A 19,367-nucleotide genomic window follows, 5' to 3' on the forward strand; every position below is an offset into this window, starting at 1 on the left:
GGGGTGTGGGGGGAGAGGTGGGGGTGTGGGGGGAGAGGTGTGGGGGGGTGTGGGGAGAGGTGTGGGGGGGTGTGGGGGGGGTGTGGGGAGAGGTGTGGGGGGGGGTGTGGGGAGAGGTGTGGGGGGGTGTGGGGAGAGGTGTGGGGGGGTGTGGGGAGAGGTGTGGGGGGGTGTGGGGAGAGGTGTGGGGGGGTGTGGGGAGAGGTGTGGGGGGGTGTGGGGAGAGGTGTGGGGGGGTGTGGGGAGAGGTGTGGGGGGGTGTGGGGAGAGGTGTGGGGGGGTGTGGGGAGAGGTGTGGGGGGGTGTGGGGAGAGGTGTGGGGGGGTGTGGGGAGAGGTGTGGGGGGGTGTGGGGAGAGGTGTGGGGGGGTGTGGGGAGAGGTGTGGGGGGGTGGGGGGAGAGGTGTGGGGGGGTGGGGGGAGAGGTGTGGGGGGGTGTGTGGGGGGGTGTGGGGAGAGGTGTGGGGGGGTGTGGGGAGAGGTGTGGGGGGGTGTGGGGAGAGGTGTGGGGGGGTGTGGGGGGGTGTGGGGAGGGGTGTGGGGGGGTGTGGGGAGGGGTGTGGGGAGGGGTGTGGGGGGGTGTGGGGAGGGGTGTGGGGGGGTGTGGGGAGGGGTGTGGGGGGGTGTGGGGAGGGGTGTGGGGGGGTGTGGGGAGGGGTGTGGGGGGGTGTGGGGAGGGGTGTGGGGGGAGGGGTGGGGAGGGGGGGTGGGGGGGGGGGTGGGGTGAGGGGGGGTGGGGGGGGGGGGTGGGGTGGGGGGGGGTGGGGGAGGGGTGTGGGGAGGGGTGTGGGTGTGGGGTGAGAAGTGGGGGGTGTGTGTGTGTTGGGGGGTATTTGGGGGGGTGGGGAGAAATGGTGAGGATTACTACCTGTTTTTGTTTCCAAAGTGAATAGCCTAACATTTATCCAAATTCTACTGCATCTGCCCACTCGTCCAACCTGTCCAGATCATGCTGTCTGATCTGTGCATCCTCGTCACAGTTCACCCTCCCACCCAACTTGGTATCATCTGCAAACTTTGCGAGGTTACATTTTGTTCCTTCATCCAAATCATTAAAATATATTGTGAATATCTGTGGTCCCAGCACCGATCCCTGTGGTACCCCACTAGTTACTGCCTGCCAATTTGATGCAACTGTCTGCAGGAGTGATTAAAGTTCAGCTTCCAACAGACAGCTTTTTATTATGAGCCTCTAAATTATTTTAATAATGTTTTGTCCTACTGATAGTACCATTTTCATGAGCTGTTTAAGAATCTTATAGATTTAAACTTAAAATTGAAAATTTTTGAAGTATTTTACAAAGTTTTTGTTCGATCCGTATATTCACCGTTTGTGTGTGATACTTATGTGAGTTAATTCATGTCAAACATCTTTGCCATGACCATTTATTTAAGTAGTAACTAGATACTGGAATATAAAAGATGATAATGAAATCAGAAGCCACCACCACTGTACCCAAGTTTTGTGAAGAAAATTGAAATTGCCAAAAGTACAGTAATTTACCAAGTGAGGGCAGTGTTGGTTTTCAATGTAAAACCAATCCATGTTCATGTCTAGTTTCTAGTGTTAATGGTACTGATGTTGGCCGATATGTTCTTGTTCATTAAATCTATGAAATTGTTAATTAACTGATACAACATTTTCATGATATTGCCAGATACAAAAGACATCTAGAAACCATTTTTGTTTTCAAAGTGATTGGATGCAAAGGTCCATGAATTCTTTTTTTAATGTAAATTTGGAGTACCCAATTATTTTTTCCAATTAATGGGCAATTTAGTGTGGCCAATGCGCCTAACCTGCACATCTTTGTGTTGTGGGGATGAAACCCACGCAGACACAGGGAGAATATGCAAACTCCAGACAGACAGTGACCCAGGGCCGAGATCGAACCCGGATCCTCAGCACCGTAGGTAGCAGTGCTGACCATTGCGCCACCGTGGTGCCCAAAATTAACATCTCCCTTTCCGCTCACTTGTGCTCATGTACTCCCTTCCTTATTCTCTCTCTTGCTCGCTTTCATTCCTGAATGTTGCCGCATGCCCGCTCTCAGTGGGGCTTGCCCCCGCCAGCCTATTAGTTATGATATAGTTTTTCCATTCAAATAGCATGGGAGAAAATAGCTGTGGACGCTTATTTGTTACGCTGTGTGTTTGTGCCCCTCCTGTATCCCTGTTCTACCAGTTTCCTTCTCTTTCAGTGTAGGGTTTAAAACTTAATATAAATGTAATTTTATTCTATGAAGGATCTTAGTTTTGGAAAGGAATGGTTTTGATTAGTTCAAAAGTTCACCTGTTAAATTGAAATTGTTGTTCACAAGTGTAGGGGGTCACATGAATGCTGAACATTGGAGCAGTAATGGATAGAGCTGTGGAATAGAGAATATGGGATCCAGCCCTCCCAATTCTGGTTGGTCTTAATGTGAGCCATATCCTGTTGGTCCTGAAGCTGATTGGGGAGTAACATGAGCATTCAGTGATAGTAACCTGAATTTCATAGTGGTTGGCTGAAAGGGTCATTGAAGGAGATCTTAAAGTTGACCACTTCTGAGCATTAGAGGTAAGACTCTATGCAACCTTTGTTGAGAGAAGAGTGGGTGGCAACAAGACGATTTGATTTCCTGCACTTCCTGCTGTCATGTTTTTGGTCACAGCTTTGCCACATTTTGCTATTGTAAACTATAATCAGCTGCCATGGTGTTGCATGCTCTAGCCAGTCAGCTTTTGTAGACCAATTTTCAGAGGTGTCGATTCTGTAACCAAGCTTGTCTTTGCTAATTGACCATTGACCATAGGCAATTTATTAGTTAAATAAATGCATAAGATAGCGAGCTTTTGTCCGCTGGTTAATATTAAACATCTGAAAATGGTGTGCATATCAGCTGCTGTTTTTGCATTTTGTGAAATTGCTTCCCATATGTAAAGAAAAAACTAAGAATGCTAACTATCTAACAACCTATGCACAATTAGGACTAACTGTTTCTAGGCATTCTTTCCAGCAGGTTTGCAGTGAGCAGTAGATCAATATTAAATGTATTTAACTTGCAGGTTGCAGTAGCAGAATAAGTTTCAAATGAACCCTTTATTGGCATTCACAGGTGCAGGGACGAGACCCGTCACTAGATATCACTCAGGACATCATTGATGAGTCTGAAGAAGAGCGATTTGAAGAAATGCCTGAAACTACTCATACAGTTGATCTTCCACCATGTGAACTAAACAAACTGGAAGAGATTGCCGACTTGGTAACCTCAGTTCTCTCCTCTCCTATCCGCAGAGAGAAGTTATCACTGGCTTTGGAAAATGAGGGTTACATTAAAAAACTGTTGCAGCTATTCCAAGTTTGTGAGGACCTGGAGAACACAGAAGGTCTACATCATTTGTATGAAATTATCAGAGGCATTTTGTTCCTCAATAAAGCAGCACTGTTTGAGGTGATGTTTTCAGATGAGTGCATTATGGACGTGGTGGGGTGTTTGGAGTATGATCCTTCCTTACCTCATCCCAGAAAGCACAGAGAATTTTTGACAAAAACAGCCAAATTTAAAGAGGTTATACCTATCACAGACACTGAACTGAAACAAAAAATTCACCAAACATACCGGGTGCAGTATATCCAGGATATCATTTTACCCACCCCATCTGTATTTGAGGAGAATTTTTTATCCACGCTAACATCATTTATATTCTTCAACAAAGTGGAGATTGTTAGTATGTTGCAGGTGAGTTATTTTTATGAAGATATTAACATTAATTTGATTTACAGATTTAGTTGCGAAAACATTTTGGATAGATAAACCCTGCTGTCCGATTCAGGAAATCATGGGGTTTCCCTCTTGTGTAAATAAATATCTATACTTTGGCAATGACAGATGATCATACAATACAAGAGGCACTTTATTTTTTCTGTTCTTATGTTCTTTGAGTGATTAATGCCTTGCCCCTGGTTGAGATGTGTTTACATTAGTTTTCCCCGACCAATTATAGTCTTTCCCAACAACATTGCTGATTGCTCATAACGAAACTGGTAAAAGTTTTACAATGGAGAATGGAAATCTTTGTTCCAGTAGCCTGACTTAAGGTGCATTTGCATTACACCCTGCTGGGAGGGTAGATAGATGAAACATTAAAATTTTCCTTTTCTCTTTACAGATGCTGACTGACCGATGTAATTTCTGTTTTTAAAAGATTTTTATTTCAGATTTCCAGCATTTGCTATTTTTCCCTATTTTACTTGGCCTGGATAAAACCTTTTTTTTTCCAGGAACAAATTTACTTGCAGTTACGTGACTTCTCCATATTGTTAAATCTTGTTTCCTACTGATACTAATGTCTGGCCTATCTAAGTGTTTACATTGATTTTCAGGTAGTTTTAAAAGTGTAGATGGTTGAAGGAATCTCCAACCACCTTTAAACATGGGTTGATTGGCTTTACACTCCATATATTCAAATGGAAATTATGAACTTTCCTCTTCCCAGGGTGTGGGGTGTCTCCGTTTTGGTGAAGATACTGGTTGGACCCATTTTATATTTACACTGCCGATTCAGTGTAGCTGAAAAGCAGAAATTGATGCTGTAGCTTAATGAGGGTGAGCAGGAAGGACTTGGTGCAATAGAGGCAACTGCATTTTGGAGATGTTTTGAAGAGGATGTGAGGGGAACATGAAGGGAATTAGAGTAATCATGTCTTCAGTGATGGCCATAACCAACAGTTTTACTGGTGGAGGAAGAAATATCTTTTATTCTATGCACATAGTCAAAATGTAGAGAGGAAACAGTGGCAAGCGAGCAGATTTATGTTGGGGGTTTAAACAACGGATTTTTTTTCCTGATAAGGTGGAGATGAGTCTCAATTTTCCATGACTATAGAAGTTGTGGCAGGATTGAGCTGATGGAGAGAGGGAAATTAGTCCAATTGTTAGCATACATATGGAACACCATAGATCCATTCAACAGTAAACCAGCTGACACTGATCATGTGAAATGCTGAAATGGGCCATATGGTAGCACAGTGGTTAGCACTGTTGCTTCACAACTGCAGGGTCCCAGGTTCGATTCCCGGCTTGGGTCGCTGTCTGTGCGAAGTTTGCACGTTCTCCCCGTGTCTGCGTGGGTTTCCTCCGGGTGCACCGGTTTCTTCCCACAGTCCAAAGATGTGCCGGTTAGGTGGATTGGCCATACTAAATTGCCCATAGTGTTCAAAAAAGTTAGGTGGGGTTACTGGGTTGTGGGGATAGGGTGGAGTTGTGGGCTTAGGTGGGTTGGTATTTCCGGTGCAGACTCGATGGGCCAAATGGCCTCAAATTCTGTCTATGTCCCAGGGCACCACTTAAAGAAGTCAGAAAATGACCCCATACCGTCTCCTTTAGGCAATGTTTTTCAAACTTTTTACCTGGCGACCCACTTTTGCCAAATGGCTGTCCCTCGCAATCCACACTACGTTCACTTACTACTCGGGTGAGCCTTCCTTTTATGCATTTTAAATTAATATAATTGATCTTCCTCATTTATGACTGTAAATTGCAAACAGTTCTACATACTTGTAACCAAGATGTTGCATGGCAAGAACATAGTTCCACCTTGTATTTTGCAAATTTAACTTACCAACAGTTTTATATCCCCGACACTGAAATCGCTGGTTTTGTCCAGTCGGACATTTAAAAACTCGCAGCTGAGATTTAACTCTGGGCTCAAGTACCAAAAGGCTGCTTAATCGATCTGCGGATTTGACACGCCATGTGCCATCCCACTGACATGAACTCATTTGCTGATCTGGTTACACTATCACCGTGAATTCGGCTATGAAGAATTACAATCAATCTTATTCCATTCGTCGACATATAAATTCAAAATAAATGTCTGACATCGGACAATACACCCATTTACAGTCCATCGGGCCATCCATGATTTTCAGACGTCATCTAATTTTGAAATTGATTCAACCGCAACGCGCACAGGGAGAAATAATGAGTTGGATTGTGAGATAATGCCAATGCTCGTCAAATTCTGAAGCCATAACCTGCCTTCATGGCGGGAAATTTGAGACTTGGGCAGAGTTCACTGACCAAGCAAGCTGCAATACTGCTCCTACAGTCGCAATCTAAACGGGATCACTAAACATTTAAAAATACACTTCCCTCCCAATTAACTTTTCCTTTCATAAAGTGGACCTAACTTGTAGGAGGCAGTACTAAGCTTTTCCCCCAGATACAAATACATCATATACTGGCTATGTCATCGTCTGAGAAGTCTGCATTGTAATACTGCCTTCTACAAAATGCGCGCTATAACCAGAACAACTATGTGTAACGCTGCACCAGTCTTGATCTCTCAGCCATTCCAAACATTAGGTTTCATAATGAAGCATTGTATTTGTGTATTGGCTAGATATAAAATTTAATCATATGAATGTGAACTTTATTTTCGAACAGGATCACATTAAGGCAGCAAAAAGTTTCCCAGGGAGAAAACGGGAAGAAAGATCAGATGATCTTTGGGGATCATTTTTGGCAACCCGTTTTCAAACACCCGCGACCCACACTTTGAAAAACACAGCCTTAAGGTTCTCACTCAGTGCTACTTCCCTGGACTGAAATGAAGGCAAAGGAGTAAGTGGCGTGGAAAGCAGTGACCCAATACAATAAGAGGGGCAAGTTTTAAAAGAAAAATTGACTGTCCTAAATTTATGAAGCTTAAAAAAAAGGCACCAAACTAAGCTCACGTAAGGATGGCTGTCAGAAAATTTAAAATAGTCCCAGCATCATTCAGTGAACAAGCCGTGGAACTTCATGCTGAGTCAAAGCAGTTATAAAATATTCAAGTTTGATAAATTGAAATATCAATTCTAGGTTTGTATTAAAAACTTCAATCATAACAGGAATATATTAATGCATATTTCAATCTCGTGAAGGTGTGTAGAGGGAGGAGACATTTCCATTGCAGCTTGCGCCTGGACATGAACCCTAGCTACTGTCACTAGGAGAGTGTGCTTTGTTGCTGGTTGCTTGATGGAGCCGTGTGGATTGAAAGGAGTGGGGGTGGGATATAGCAAGCCAGACAGGAGGGAACAGTGAGGCCAGAATCTCCATTGATTGCAATGGATTTGCACTGGCTTTCAGGCACAGTAGCCTTGTCGTGAAGAGCTCTGTTGTTGCTGTAAGACTGTTGGAAAGGGCAGGCTGCCAACTAACTTTGTGAAGTGAGACTGCTGAGCAAATGTGGGTGGGGAGCAGATTTGAAAAATGGCTTGTGTATCAGGAGAGGATTTTGGGGATAGTGGTGTGTATGTGGTGGGGGCATGGGGGAAGAGAGGCTTCACCTGAGTCTCTTGTCAGCAGGGACTATTGAGAGCTTGGCTGAAATCTGCATGAGTATGTAAAATAACATTTTTACCAAGCACTTGAAAAACATTTAATATTTATAAATGTCAATGTGCAATGTTTCCATGCTACCTTTTGCTGCTGTTTTTGTTGGGCAGTATTTTTAAATATATTTGTTCATGGGATATGTGTGTCGCTGGCAATGCTGACATTTGCCCATCCCTATTGCCCTTGAGAAGGTGCTGGAGAGTTCTTTGCTTCGCATAAACATAATCCGGCATGGTCATGTTCTATTATTAGTATTTGCATCATTCTAAATACTTACATTAACTATGTTGAATGTTGAAATGCTGATTTTATACACATACATTGGTCCAAAGTCTTTTTGGTAATAGAAGATAAAGGAAAAAACTAAAGTTTCTACCTACTTGGAAGTCTAATAATTCCACCCACTTGAAGTGACCTAGAAATGTTTACATTTCACTGCAGATCCCAAGTGCTGCGATTACATGATTACGTGTCTCAGAATTTTGAGCTGCACTCTGCCCTGTGTTTATATTGGAATTTTCTAGGGAACACATTCAAAGCAGGAATAATTTTGTGAAAACTTGCCTTTTGATGGCTTGCCAGTTTTTGGCTGACAGTAAATGGTTTATGAATAAACCATTGACCAGGCCACATCATCCAAAGCGCGCTGGCAGTCAAAGAACCGCACCATAGACCATACTGCACAGGAGAGGCCATTTGGCCCATCCTGTCTTTGGCCACCAATTAATCCCACAACCCTTGTTACCCTGTAGCCGTACAAATTTCACTGTTTCAAGTATGTAACTAAATTCCCTTTTGTAGGTTACTATTGAACCTATTGCATTTCCAGTCGTAACTCCCATTAAAAACCTGATGTGGCGATGCCGGCGTTGGACTGGGCTGAGCACAGTAAGAAGTCTCACAACACCAGGTTAAAGTCCCAACAGGTTTGTTTCGAAACACTAGCTTTCGGAGCACAGCTCCTTCCTCAGGTGAATGAAGAGGTGGGTTCCAGAAACATGTATATAGACAAAGTCAATGATGCAAGACAATACTTTGAATGCGAGTCTTTTCAGGTAATGAAGTCTTTACAGGCCCAGGTGGAGCAACTGGAAAGAGGGATAATCACAAGTTAAAGAGGTGTGAATTGTCTCAAGCCAGGACAGTTGGTAGGATTTCGCAAGCCCAGGCCAGATGGTGGGTGGGCGGGGGGGGGGGGGGGGGGGCGGCGGCGGCGGCGGCGAATGTAATGCGACATGAATCCAAGGTCCCGATTGAGGCCGTACCCATGTGTGCAGAACTTGGCTATAAGTTTCTGCTTGGCGATTCCACGTTGTGCGTCCTGAAGGCCGCCTTGGAGAATGCTTACCCGAAGATCAAAGGCTGAGTGCCCTTGACCGCTGAAGTGTTCCCCGACTGGAAGGGAACATTCCTGCCTGGCGATTGTCGCGCGATGTCCGTTCATCCATTGTCTCAGCGTCTGCATGGTCTCGCCATGTACCACGCTTCGGGACATCCTTTCCTGCAGCGTATGAGGTAGACAACGTTGGCCAAGTTGAAGATGATCTCTTCAAACACTTATTGAAATACATATGTGGCAAACAATTAATATATTTGCTGTGCACTTCTAAGCACAATACTTGATTATTAACATGTCACCTCAGTGAATTATTCAGTTTGGCTTTGCTATCAGAATGCCGGTTCTTTTCGCAATGAAGTAGAGCAGGCACCATAAATCTGTGTGACTGGTGTATTTATCCATCTAAGTTTTAAATGGAACTGTCAGCTCCTTTATTTGCAGAATTGGAAGTGAAGTATCTTGATTTAGAAAAACACTTTCCATGAATACAGTCTCTATTAAAAGTTGAGTTCAATCAGTCATACTCCCATTAATTTCAGACCCTATTTTCTGCAAGACGATTGAAAACCATCCATAAGATTTTTTTTTTCTCCTATGGATCATTGTCAATTAAGAACTCATTCAGATTTTCACCTTTCTTTAGAGGTGGGCTTCAGTTCAATTGCAAATCAATTCAATTACCAACTAATAGATTTGAATAAATATAGTATAACAGTTGGTACTTATGGAAATCTGCAATGTTTGTCATATATTCTGTCAAATTGATAATTCTGACAATGACCACAATGTGTTGTCCTCTCCCTTTTGTGGAACCTCCGCTTGATCTAACTGCCTTTGTATGCAGTTTAACTATTTTAATCATAGAGCATCTGTAACAATAATGTTTCCTCCTACCCTAGAACGGTAGCTTTTATTCCTCCTCTCTCTTCTCTTCCCCCCCCCACCACCACCACATCTTGCTCAGCCACATGCTTCCTCTTGGTGTCATCATTTGCAGATACAATGTTAGCTTCCATGCATGCAAATGACATCCAGCGCTACTCCATGATGTTTCTTGATCCTGCTCACTGCCTCTGGACTGACTGCTTGACAAATAGTATTGAGAACTAGTGATGATCTCTCACAAATTAGGAATATGTGAAAACAAAGTATTTGACATCTCAATTGCTTCACAGCTCCAGGGTCCCAGGTTCGATTCCGACTTGGGTCACTGTCTGTGCGGAGTCTGCACATCCTCCCCGTGTGTGCGTGGGTTTCCTCCGGGTGCTCCGGTTTCCTCCCACAGTCCAAAGATGTGCAGGTTAGGTGGATTGGCCATGGTAAATTGCCCTTAGTGTCCAAAATTGCCCTTCGTGTTGGGTGGGGTTACTGGGTTATGGGGATCGGGTGGAGGTGTTGACCTTGGGTAGGGTGCTCTTTCCAAGAGCGGTGCAGACTCGATGGGCCGAATGGCCTCCTTCTGCACTGTAAATTCTATGATAATACCCATGTTCAGCCTCGAGTTGAATTTCTCACCTCCACCCCCTCTAGCACAAATATCAGCTTATTCCACTTCTAATACAACTCTTGTCTGCATTTACACTGCTGAATACCTTGCCTTCACCTCCAGTGCCCACCTTAACTCTCTGTCCATTTACCCTCTACAAACTCCAGATAAGTGGCTAGCTATTAAGGGCCGATGATAAATTTCTTTACTCAGTTGTGAATTTTGAAATTCTCTACACCAGAATGCTGAGGATGTCCTTGTTTGAGCATGTTCAAGATTGTTAGTTGTTTGGGTACTGAGGGCGTCAAGGGATATAGGCAAGAGTATGGACTTGAGGTAGAATATCTGCCACAATCTTTCTGAATGATAGAGCAGGCATTTAGGGCTGTGTAGCCTACTCATGATTGTTACTATATCATCTGAAATTATCTGGCATGCATCCAATTCTGCATCAAATGTTGCTTACTCTTGTGTGTTTTTCTAAATAGCTGTTATGTTTAGCCCAATAAGAAAAGAAACATTGCTGAATCTAGTTCTAAATAAGTAAGTTGAGAGAGTAAACATCACAACATAGTTATTTTAGACTTTTTAAATTTTTCTCTCCGACCTTCAGATTCTGGACTAGAAAGACGCTTGTGAAAGTGCACGGTGAAAAGACATTAGTCCAGGAAAGTTGGTAAATAATACAAAAAACACAAATACAAATAGAGAAATATAAACAGGTGATTAGGATGCAGATAAAATTTTAAAACGGCATAACAAAGAAGAACAAAGGAAGGTACAGCACAGGAACAGGCCCTTCGGCCCTCCAAGCCTGTGCCGACCATGTTGCCTGTCTAAACTAAAATCTTCTACAATTCCTGGGTCCATATCCCTCTATTCCCATCCTATTCATGTATTTCTCAAGATGGCCCTTAAATGTCACTATTGTCCCTGCTTCCACCACCACCTCCGGCAGCGAGTTCCACTACCCTCTGTTTAAAAAAAACTTATATCGTACATCTCCTCTAAACCTTGCCCCTTGTGCCTTAAACCTATGCCCCCTAGTAATTGACCCCTGTACCCTGGGAAAAAGCCTCTGACTATCCACTCTGTCTATGCCCCTCATAATTTTGTAGACCTCTTATCAGGTCGGCCCTCAACCTCCATCGTTCCAGTGAGAACAAACCGAGTTTATTCAACCGCTCCTCGTAGCTAATGCCTCCATACCAGGCAACATCCTGGTAAATCTCTTCTGCACCCTCTCTGAAGCCTCCACATCCTTCTGGTAGTGTGGCGACCAGAATTGAACACTATACTCCCAAGTGTGGCCTAACTAAGGTTCTATACAGCTACAACATGACTTGCCAATTCTTATACTCAATGCCCTGGCCAATGAAGGCAAGCATGCCGTACGCCCCTTCCTGACTACCTTCTCCACCTGTGTTGCCCCTTTCAGTGACCTGCGTACCTGTACACCTAGATCTCTCTGACTGTCAATACTCTTGAGGGTTCTACCATTCACTATCTATTCCCTGCATTAGACCTTCCAAAATGCATTACCTCACATTTGTCCGGATTAAACTCCACCTGCCACCTCTCCGCCCAAGTCTCCAAACGATCTAAATCCTGCTGTATCGCTATCCGCAATTCCACCAACCTTTGTGTCGTCTGCAAACTTAATAATCAGACCAGTTACATTTTCCCCCAAATCATTTACATATACTACGAACAGCAACGGTCCCAGCACTGATCCCTGCGGAACACCACTAGTCACAGCCCTCCAATCAGAAAAGCACCCTTCCATTGCTACTCTCTGCCTTCTATGACCTAGCCAGTTCTGTATCCATCTTGCCACCTCACCCCTGATCCCGTGTGACTTCACCTTTTGTACCAGTCTGCCATGAGGGACCTTGTCAAAGGCCTTACTGAATTTAATATAGACAACATCCACTGCCCTACCTGCATCAGTCATCTTTGTGACCTCTTTGAAAAACCCTATCAAGTTAGTGAGACACAACCTCCCCTTCACAAAACCGTGCTGCCTCTCGCTAATACGTCCATTTGCTTCCAAATGCGAGTAGATCCTGTCTCGAAGAATTCTCTCCAGTAATTTCCCTACCACTGACGTAAGGCTCACCGGCGTGTAGTTCCCTGGATTATCCTTGCTACCCTTCTTAAACAAAGGGACAACATTGGCTATTCTCCAGTCCTCTAGGACATCACCTGAAGACAGTGAGGATAAGATTTCTGTCAAGGCCTGAGAAATTTCCTCTCTAGCCCAGGCATTGTCAACCTCAGGCGCGACCCGCAGGCGGGTGTCGGGGGGGGTCGCAGAGCCGTTCATTGCAGCGCTCCCGATCGCGCAAATCCGCACGCAACAGCCACAGCAGCTGGCTTTTAATAATGCCGGCTGCGAGCGGCCTTCAAAATGGCCCGGAACAGATCAACAAAATTGGGCCGCACTGTGCATGCATGCCCGATCATTGGTGCGCATGCGCACCGAGGATCGGGCACGCATGCGTAGTGCGGCCGCTTTTTAAAAAATATGATCGCATCCTTTTTATTTCCAAGTTTGGGGGGGCCAAAGGGACCCAAAACCATTTCCTCCATTTTTGTCAGCAACAAACCAGGTAAGAGAAAATTATGGGTCGCGAAGGTCGGCCGGCGTGGGTCGCGAAGGTCGGCCGTCGTGGGTCGCGAAGGTCGGCCGTCGTGGGTCGCGAAGGTCGGCCGTCGTGGGTCGCGAAGGTCGGCCGGCGTGGGTCGCGAAGGTCGGCCGGCGTGGGTCGCGAAGGTCGGCCGGCGTGGGTCGCGAAGGTTGGCCGGGTTGGTAAAAATGGGTGGCCGGAAAAAAAGTTTGAAAAACATTGCTCTCGCCTCCTTCAGTATTCTGGGGTAGATCCCATCAGGCCCTGGGGACTTATCTACCGTAATATTTTTCAAGACGCCCAACTTTCCTTATATTCCTCACCGGCTTCGTCTGTTCCCAGCCTTCTAGCCCTGGCAAATGCCTTTTTTTTTTTTTTTTTGGAAGAGGTCTACAATATCTCTCATTATCCAAGGTTCCCGAAATTTGCCATATTTATCCTTCTTCCGCACAGAAACATGTTGGTCCTGAATTCCTTTCAACTGACATTGGAAAGCCTCGCACATGTCAGATGTTGATTTACCCTCCAACAACCGCCCCCAGTCTAGGTTCTTCAGTTCCCACCTAATGTTATAATTAGCCTTACCCCAATTTAGCACATTCACCCTAGGACCACTCTTATCCTTGTCCACCAGCACTTTAAAACTTACTGAATTGTGGTCACTGTTCCCGAAATGCTCCCCTACTGAAACTTCTACCACCTGGCTGGGCTCATTCCCCAATACCAGGTCCAGTACAGCCCCTTCCCTAGTTGGACTATCTACATATTGTTTTAAGAAGCCCTCCTGGATGCTCCTTACAAACTCTGCTCCGTCCCAGTCAATATTGGGGAAGTTGAAGTCTCCCATCACCACAACCCTGTTGTTTTTACTCTTTTCCAAAATCTGTCTACCTATCTGCTCCTCTATCTCCCGCTGGCTGTTGGGAGGCTTGTAGTAAACCCCCAACATTGTGACTGCACCCTTCTTATTCCTGATCTCTACCCATATAGCCTCGCTGCCCTCAGGTGTCCACCCGTAGTACAGCTGTGATATTCTCCCTAACCAGTAGCGCAACTCCACCACCCCTTTTACATCCCCCTTTATCCCGCCTGAAGCATCTAAATCCTGGAACGTTTAGCTGCCATTCCTGTCCTTCCCTCAACCAGGTCTTTAATAGCAACAACATCATAGTTCCAAGTACTAATCCATGCTCTAAGTTCGTCTGCCTTACCCGTTAATTCTTGCATTAAAACATATATACTTCAGGCCACCAGTCCCGCTGTTTTCAGCAACATCTCCCTATCTGCTCTTCCTCAGAGCCATACTGGCCCTATTCCCTAGTTCTCCTTCAATGTTTTCACCATATTTGGAAAAATCAAATAGAGTAAATAATTTGTACGGACAGGGCCAAATAAGATGAAGGAATCATAAAGATGTAAATTGAACACTTTGCCTCAGGTTTTCAGAGTGTGTAAATGAATGGATATAAGAAGAGGACTTGTACATTTGATATCCGGAAGGAGTACTGTCAAAATTGATAACGCCATGTTCCGACAGCATGCATCTTCCATAAGCTGCAGTAGTCAGATCAGAAAACAAGAGGGTCTGACGATTTATTCCAATCTCCTAGGACTTGTAAATTTTGACAGAGCATTAATTGGTTTCTATTGTCAGACTTTAACTGGTGGGTAAAGGTCTAGCAGCCGTAATGTCGACTGGTTAATTAAGGACAGTTGGCATGGATTTGGAAAAGCTAAACTGCGTTTGACACATTCAGTAGAGTTCCTGAAATAAATTAGATTTTTGATGGGGAAATGTCTTCTGCATATGTGTATAGGAACTTTTTAATTTGATTTAATTCATTTGTGTGTATGATTTCTCTGGCTAAAATGAATGCATATAATATTAAAGAGAATGCAGCTGGCAAGTCTGATTTAAGCACACGAGTGGTGGCTAAGTAGTGAGATGTAAGCAGTGGTGTACTGCAATTTTATTTTTAGATTCATTCTTGGTATGTGGGTGTCTCTGGTTGGGCCAGCAAATTCTTTGGGCTGGCCCAAATCCCTAATTTGGTTGCCCATCCCTAATTGCCCTTGAACTGAGTGGCTTGCTAGGCCACTCCAGTGGGGACAGTGGCAGTTAAGAGTCAACTGCATCGCTCTGTGGGTCTGGAGTCACATGTAGGCCAGACTGGGTAAGGACAGCTGATTTCTTCCCCTGAAGGGTATTAGTGAACCGGATGGGTTTTTACAACAATCGGCAATGCTTTTATAGTCATCGTTAGACTTTTAATTCCATATTTTCTATTCAATTCAAATTTCACCATCTGCCATGGTGAGATTCAAACCTGGGACCCCAGAGTATTACCCTGGGTCACTGGATTTCTTGTCCAGTGAAAATACCACTACGCTATCAACTCTCCAAAGTGGGGCAGCACGGTGGCGCAGTGGGTTAGCCCTGATGCCTCATGGCGCCGAGGTCCCAGGTTCGATCCTGGCTCTGGGTCACTGTCTGTGTGGAGTTTGCACATTCTGCCCATGTTTGCATGGGTTTCGCCCCCACAACCCAAAGATGTGCAGGTTAGGTGGATTGGCCACGCTAAATTGCCCCTTAATTATTAAAAGAAATGAATTGGGTACACTAAATTTTTTTTTAAAAACCTCCCCAAAGTGTCCCCCAGGCATTGACGCGATGTTGCATTTCTTGAGCTAAGTCTTTAGGGTGTCTTTGAAACGCTTCCTTTGTCCTCTTTGGAAGCCTTCCTTGAGCTAGGCAAAGAAGATCAGCTTTGGCAGTCAGGACCCGTGTGACATCCACAGCTAGACCAAGGGAGTTGGTTTCGGACGCTCATGGCCTCGGGGCTGTTGCTCTTGGCTCCTTCACCGGTGTTAATATGGCCATCCTCCCAGCTAATGCAGAGAATACTTCTCCGGCAGAGTTGATGGTACCACTCCAGGCCCTTAAGATTGCTTCTGTACGTGGTCCAGATTTCTGAGATTGAGAGGTGTACATGGGCGGTCAAATTGCTTGACTTTTCCAATAGCCTATGTTGCATTGAAACATGTAAAGAGCAATGTTTTTCATTAAGTTGCTTTGGAGGTGCTGAGAGATTGATGTGGTTAAAAAGAAATATTAAGAAATACAACATTTTCTAACTTTGACCTGTAATAGAGCTAAAATAATTTTCTTTTTTAATAAACAATCTTACTGAGGTATTTTTGGCATATAAAACAGCAACATTATACCGTAGTGTACAAAAAGCAAATAAGACATAATGCAAGCATCGGCTCCCCTCACAAGAACCCCAACTCTATGCTACCCTATCCCCCTTCCCCTGCTGACTATTAATTCTCCGCGAAGAAGTCAACAAATGGCTGCCACCTCCTGGCGAACCCTGACAGGGATCCTCTCAAGGCAAACTTAATTTTCTCCAGCCCGAGAAAGCTCGCCATGTCCGAAAGCCATACTTCAGACTTCGAAGGCTTTGAGTCCCTCCATGCCAACAGTATTCGTCGCCGGGCTACCAGGGAAGCAAAGGCCAAGACGTCGGCCTCTTTCTCCTCCTGGACTCCCAGGTCCTCCGAAACCCCCAAAATTGCCACCCCCGGACTCATTGCTACCCTAGTTTTCAATACCCGGGACATGACGTCCGCGGATCCCTGCCAGTACCCGCTTAGTTTAGGACATGCCCAGAACATGTGTATATGGTTCACTGGTCCTCTGGCACATCTAGCACATTTGTCCTCCAGCCCAAAGAATTTGCTCATCCGGGCCACCGTCATGTGGGCCTGATGTACGACCTTGAACTGGATCAGACTGAGCCTGGTGCATGCTGCGGTTGTGTTTACTCAAAGCATCTGCCTATATGCTGTCCTCTATAATGGAGCTAAAATAATTGACTTATTTTTGTGTTTTTGAACTTTTGCAAGTCAATCCTATACGTGCAAATTATACAAATTACAACTGTGGTAACATTGAAATACTGAAACATGCTATTTTGATACAGGAAGATGAGAAATTTTTGACAGAACTCTTTGCACAGTTAACAGATGAAGCAACAGATGATGACAAACGACGTGAATTAGTAAGTTACTTGTTCAGCTTCAAAAGTTGTACATTTGCATATAATGGCATATCTCACACATACTTTTCCTGAAACACAGGTGAACTTCTTTAAGGAATTTTGTGCATTTTCTCAAACACTGCAACCTCAGAACCGTGATGCATTCTTCAAGACACTGGCAAATTTAGGAATTCTTCCTGCCCTAGAAATAGTTCTGGTAAGAATCAACTTTTCCTTTTTAGTAGATATCCATTTAATTTACATTGTGGCTGAACATTTATTTCCCACTTTCTTTTAAATTTGCACGTCCACTCGAGTACTATTCGGGTGTTGTCTGACCAGAAGAACACCTTTAGGCCAAGTCTGTAGTTGTTATGCAGCAAAATGGCCATCATGGTTTCATGTGAGAATTAATGGTGCCCATATTTGATGGTTGGATCCACAAATGCTGAACCCAGCGAAAAACAGACTGAATTCCTTATTATCTGATCCTCAGTTGTCAACTCCATCTTCAAGATCACCATGTATAATAAAAGTGTTGCAGAAGGGCAATATTTGTCTATGGGACTTCATGTGGTACCTTTCAGAGAAGGAAGCATTTAGCAGCTGAAGCTTATCCTGTTGATTTGTGTGATCCACAAGTTTATTCTTCACCTTGCATGTGCCTCCATTTTCTACTGATATTTCTAATCTTCCAGCAGCCAGTTCAGGGCAACTCGGTGACATTTTACTAGAGGGTGGCTTTACAGCCTCCCAAGATGTTGCTCCTTTTGTTGCACTAAAAACTTGACAGCTCGAAATGGGGGAAGTGTTATCCATATTTCTGTTGTACCTGTGAGTAGTTGGACCAACAATCTGCCTGATTCCACAAATATTATGGGGAGCTGCAGCCCTTCTCGGTTCACCACAAAGATTACATAATACAGCACAGTCTTCTTGATCTTCTAATATGGTGCACAAGGGCCAGCTCCGGCTACTTCACGCATTCTATCTTTTCACCAGTACCAATTAGTTTGATCTCGAAATTAATGGTTTCTCTTCAGTCTGCCCGATTTAAATGTTCAAAGTAGCTTCCACAGGTCGAGGGTGATTTGGTTTAGCCTTGGTGTAGGAGGCCATGCTGATTGGAAAAAAATATGGAGTAGAGCAGGAAGAAACGGTTAGATGGTACAAGCTATGGGTTTTGAAAATTTGTTTATTTTTGGGAACAAGGAAATATAATTTGTCATAAGTCAGATCGAAGCACTGCATAGGGCGAACTCCGCCTCATGCGCAAGGCTGAGCCTAACGCAGCTAGAGATAATGCACAGGGCACATTTGACCAGAACACGCATGAGCAGGTTCTTCCCAGAGGTAGAGGACAAATGTGAATGGTGCCAGGGAGGCCTGGCCGTGTTCTGATCCTGTCCCAGACTTGTTGGGTACTGGCCAACCTTTTTCGAGGCCATGTCAAAGGTTGTGAGGATGGAACCATGCCTGCTAGTGGCGGTTGAACAGCCAGAACTGCTGAGCTGGAAATTAACAGCGCTACCCAAGGCAGCAGATTGGCTGTCCAAATTAGCAACATTTCTTAAACTAGAAAAGATAAAATTCACCATTAGAGGATTGGAAGAAGCCTTCCGCAACACATGGAAGCAATTCATCGGCTTGTTCGAAGACAGTTTGTGACCAGCAACCAATAAGGAGGATTAGAGGGGAGAGGACCATAATTGATGCAGGAAGATTGTGTGGTGGGGGGGGGGGGGGTGTGGAGAAGAGAGATGGCACCAGCCAGCGTATAGGAATGGAGGGCAGAGGGGACCAATGGCAAGAAAGCACATGGGTGCGACCATGAAAACAACACCATGGTACGGGGGGGGGGGGGGGCATATCTGTATATATGTTACCTTTGCATTCATACCTGTCTATTCTTTCGTATTCCCATTTTGTCGATTTCTCATTTTTGTTTTATGTCCCTTGAAATGTTTTTACAAAAATGCATATCCAATAATAATATTTAAAAAAAAAAAAGTCATCTCTCTTCAGGATAGAGCAGCTGTGCCATTGGGATGGAAGAAGTTTACAAGGGCGAGTTTTGATGAGATCAAAAGATGTACCTTGAGGACAGGAAGTCAGTAGTTAATGCATTGCATATATTTTACAACTTGGATTTCTCCTCTTAAAATCCCGACTCCCGACTATGTGTGTGTGTAAACTGTATAACTGCTCTGTTCAAGCTATATTACATGAATACTAATCCAATAAATTACTTTGCCTCAACCCAGCCTAACTTGGTAAGAAGTGCCATGTACTTGTATTGCCTGTTTGCTGTTTCAGTAATTGTTGGGGCCTCCAAGTGAGATTGCCAGCTTGCGCAAAATTGAGTACTTTTGTGTAAGAAGAATGTGCAAGCTATTGTCACCCATACCCATTGTTTAGTCACATGTTTTTTGTTCTTACGAAATCATCTTAAAGTATATTCTATACTCTGCATTGCTGTATATTTTGAAATCCTATTTAACTT

The 19,367-nt window shown here is 44.4% G+C and overlaps 1 protein-coding gene across 1 annotated transcript in view; it reads left to right on the forward strand.

Moving 5' to 3' along the window:
- LOC140423947 (serine/threonine-protein phosphatase 4 regulatory subunit 3) overlaps nucleotides 1–19,367 on the forward strand; it is a 65,503-nt gene that overhangs the window by 9,656 nt on the left and 36,480 nt on the right. Inside the window, exons 4-6 of the mRNA XM_072507825.1 lie at nucleotides 3,098–3,721; nucleotides 16,808–16,885; nucleotides 16,965–17,081. Coding sequence (XP_072363926.1) covers nucleotides 3,098–3,721; nucleotides 16,808–16,885; nucleotides 16,965–17,081 — 819 coding nt within the window. The remainder of the gene's footprint in view (nucleotides 1–3,097; nucleotides 3,722–16,807; nucleotides 16,886–16,964; nucleotides 17,082–19,367) is intronic.

This window comes from Scyliorhinus torazame, chromosome 1 (genome assembly GCF_047496885.1).
Source record: "Scyliorhinus torazame isolate Kashiwa2021f chromosome 1, sScyTor2.1, whole genome shotgun sequence".
Lineage (NCBI taxonomy): Eukaryota > Metazoa > Chordata > Chondrichthyes > Carcharhiniformes > Scyliorhinidae > Scyliorhinus > Scyliorhinus torazame.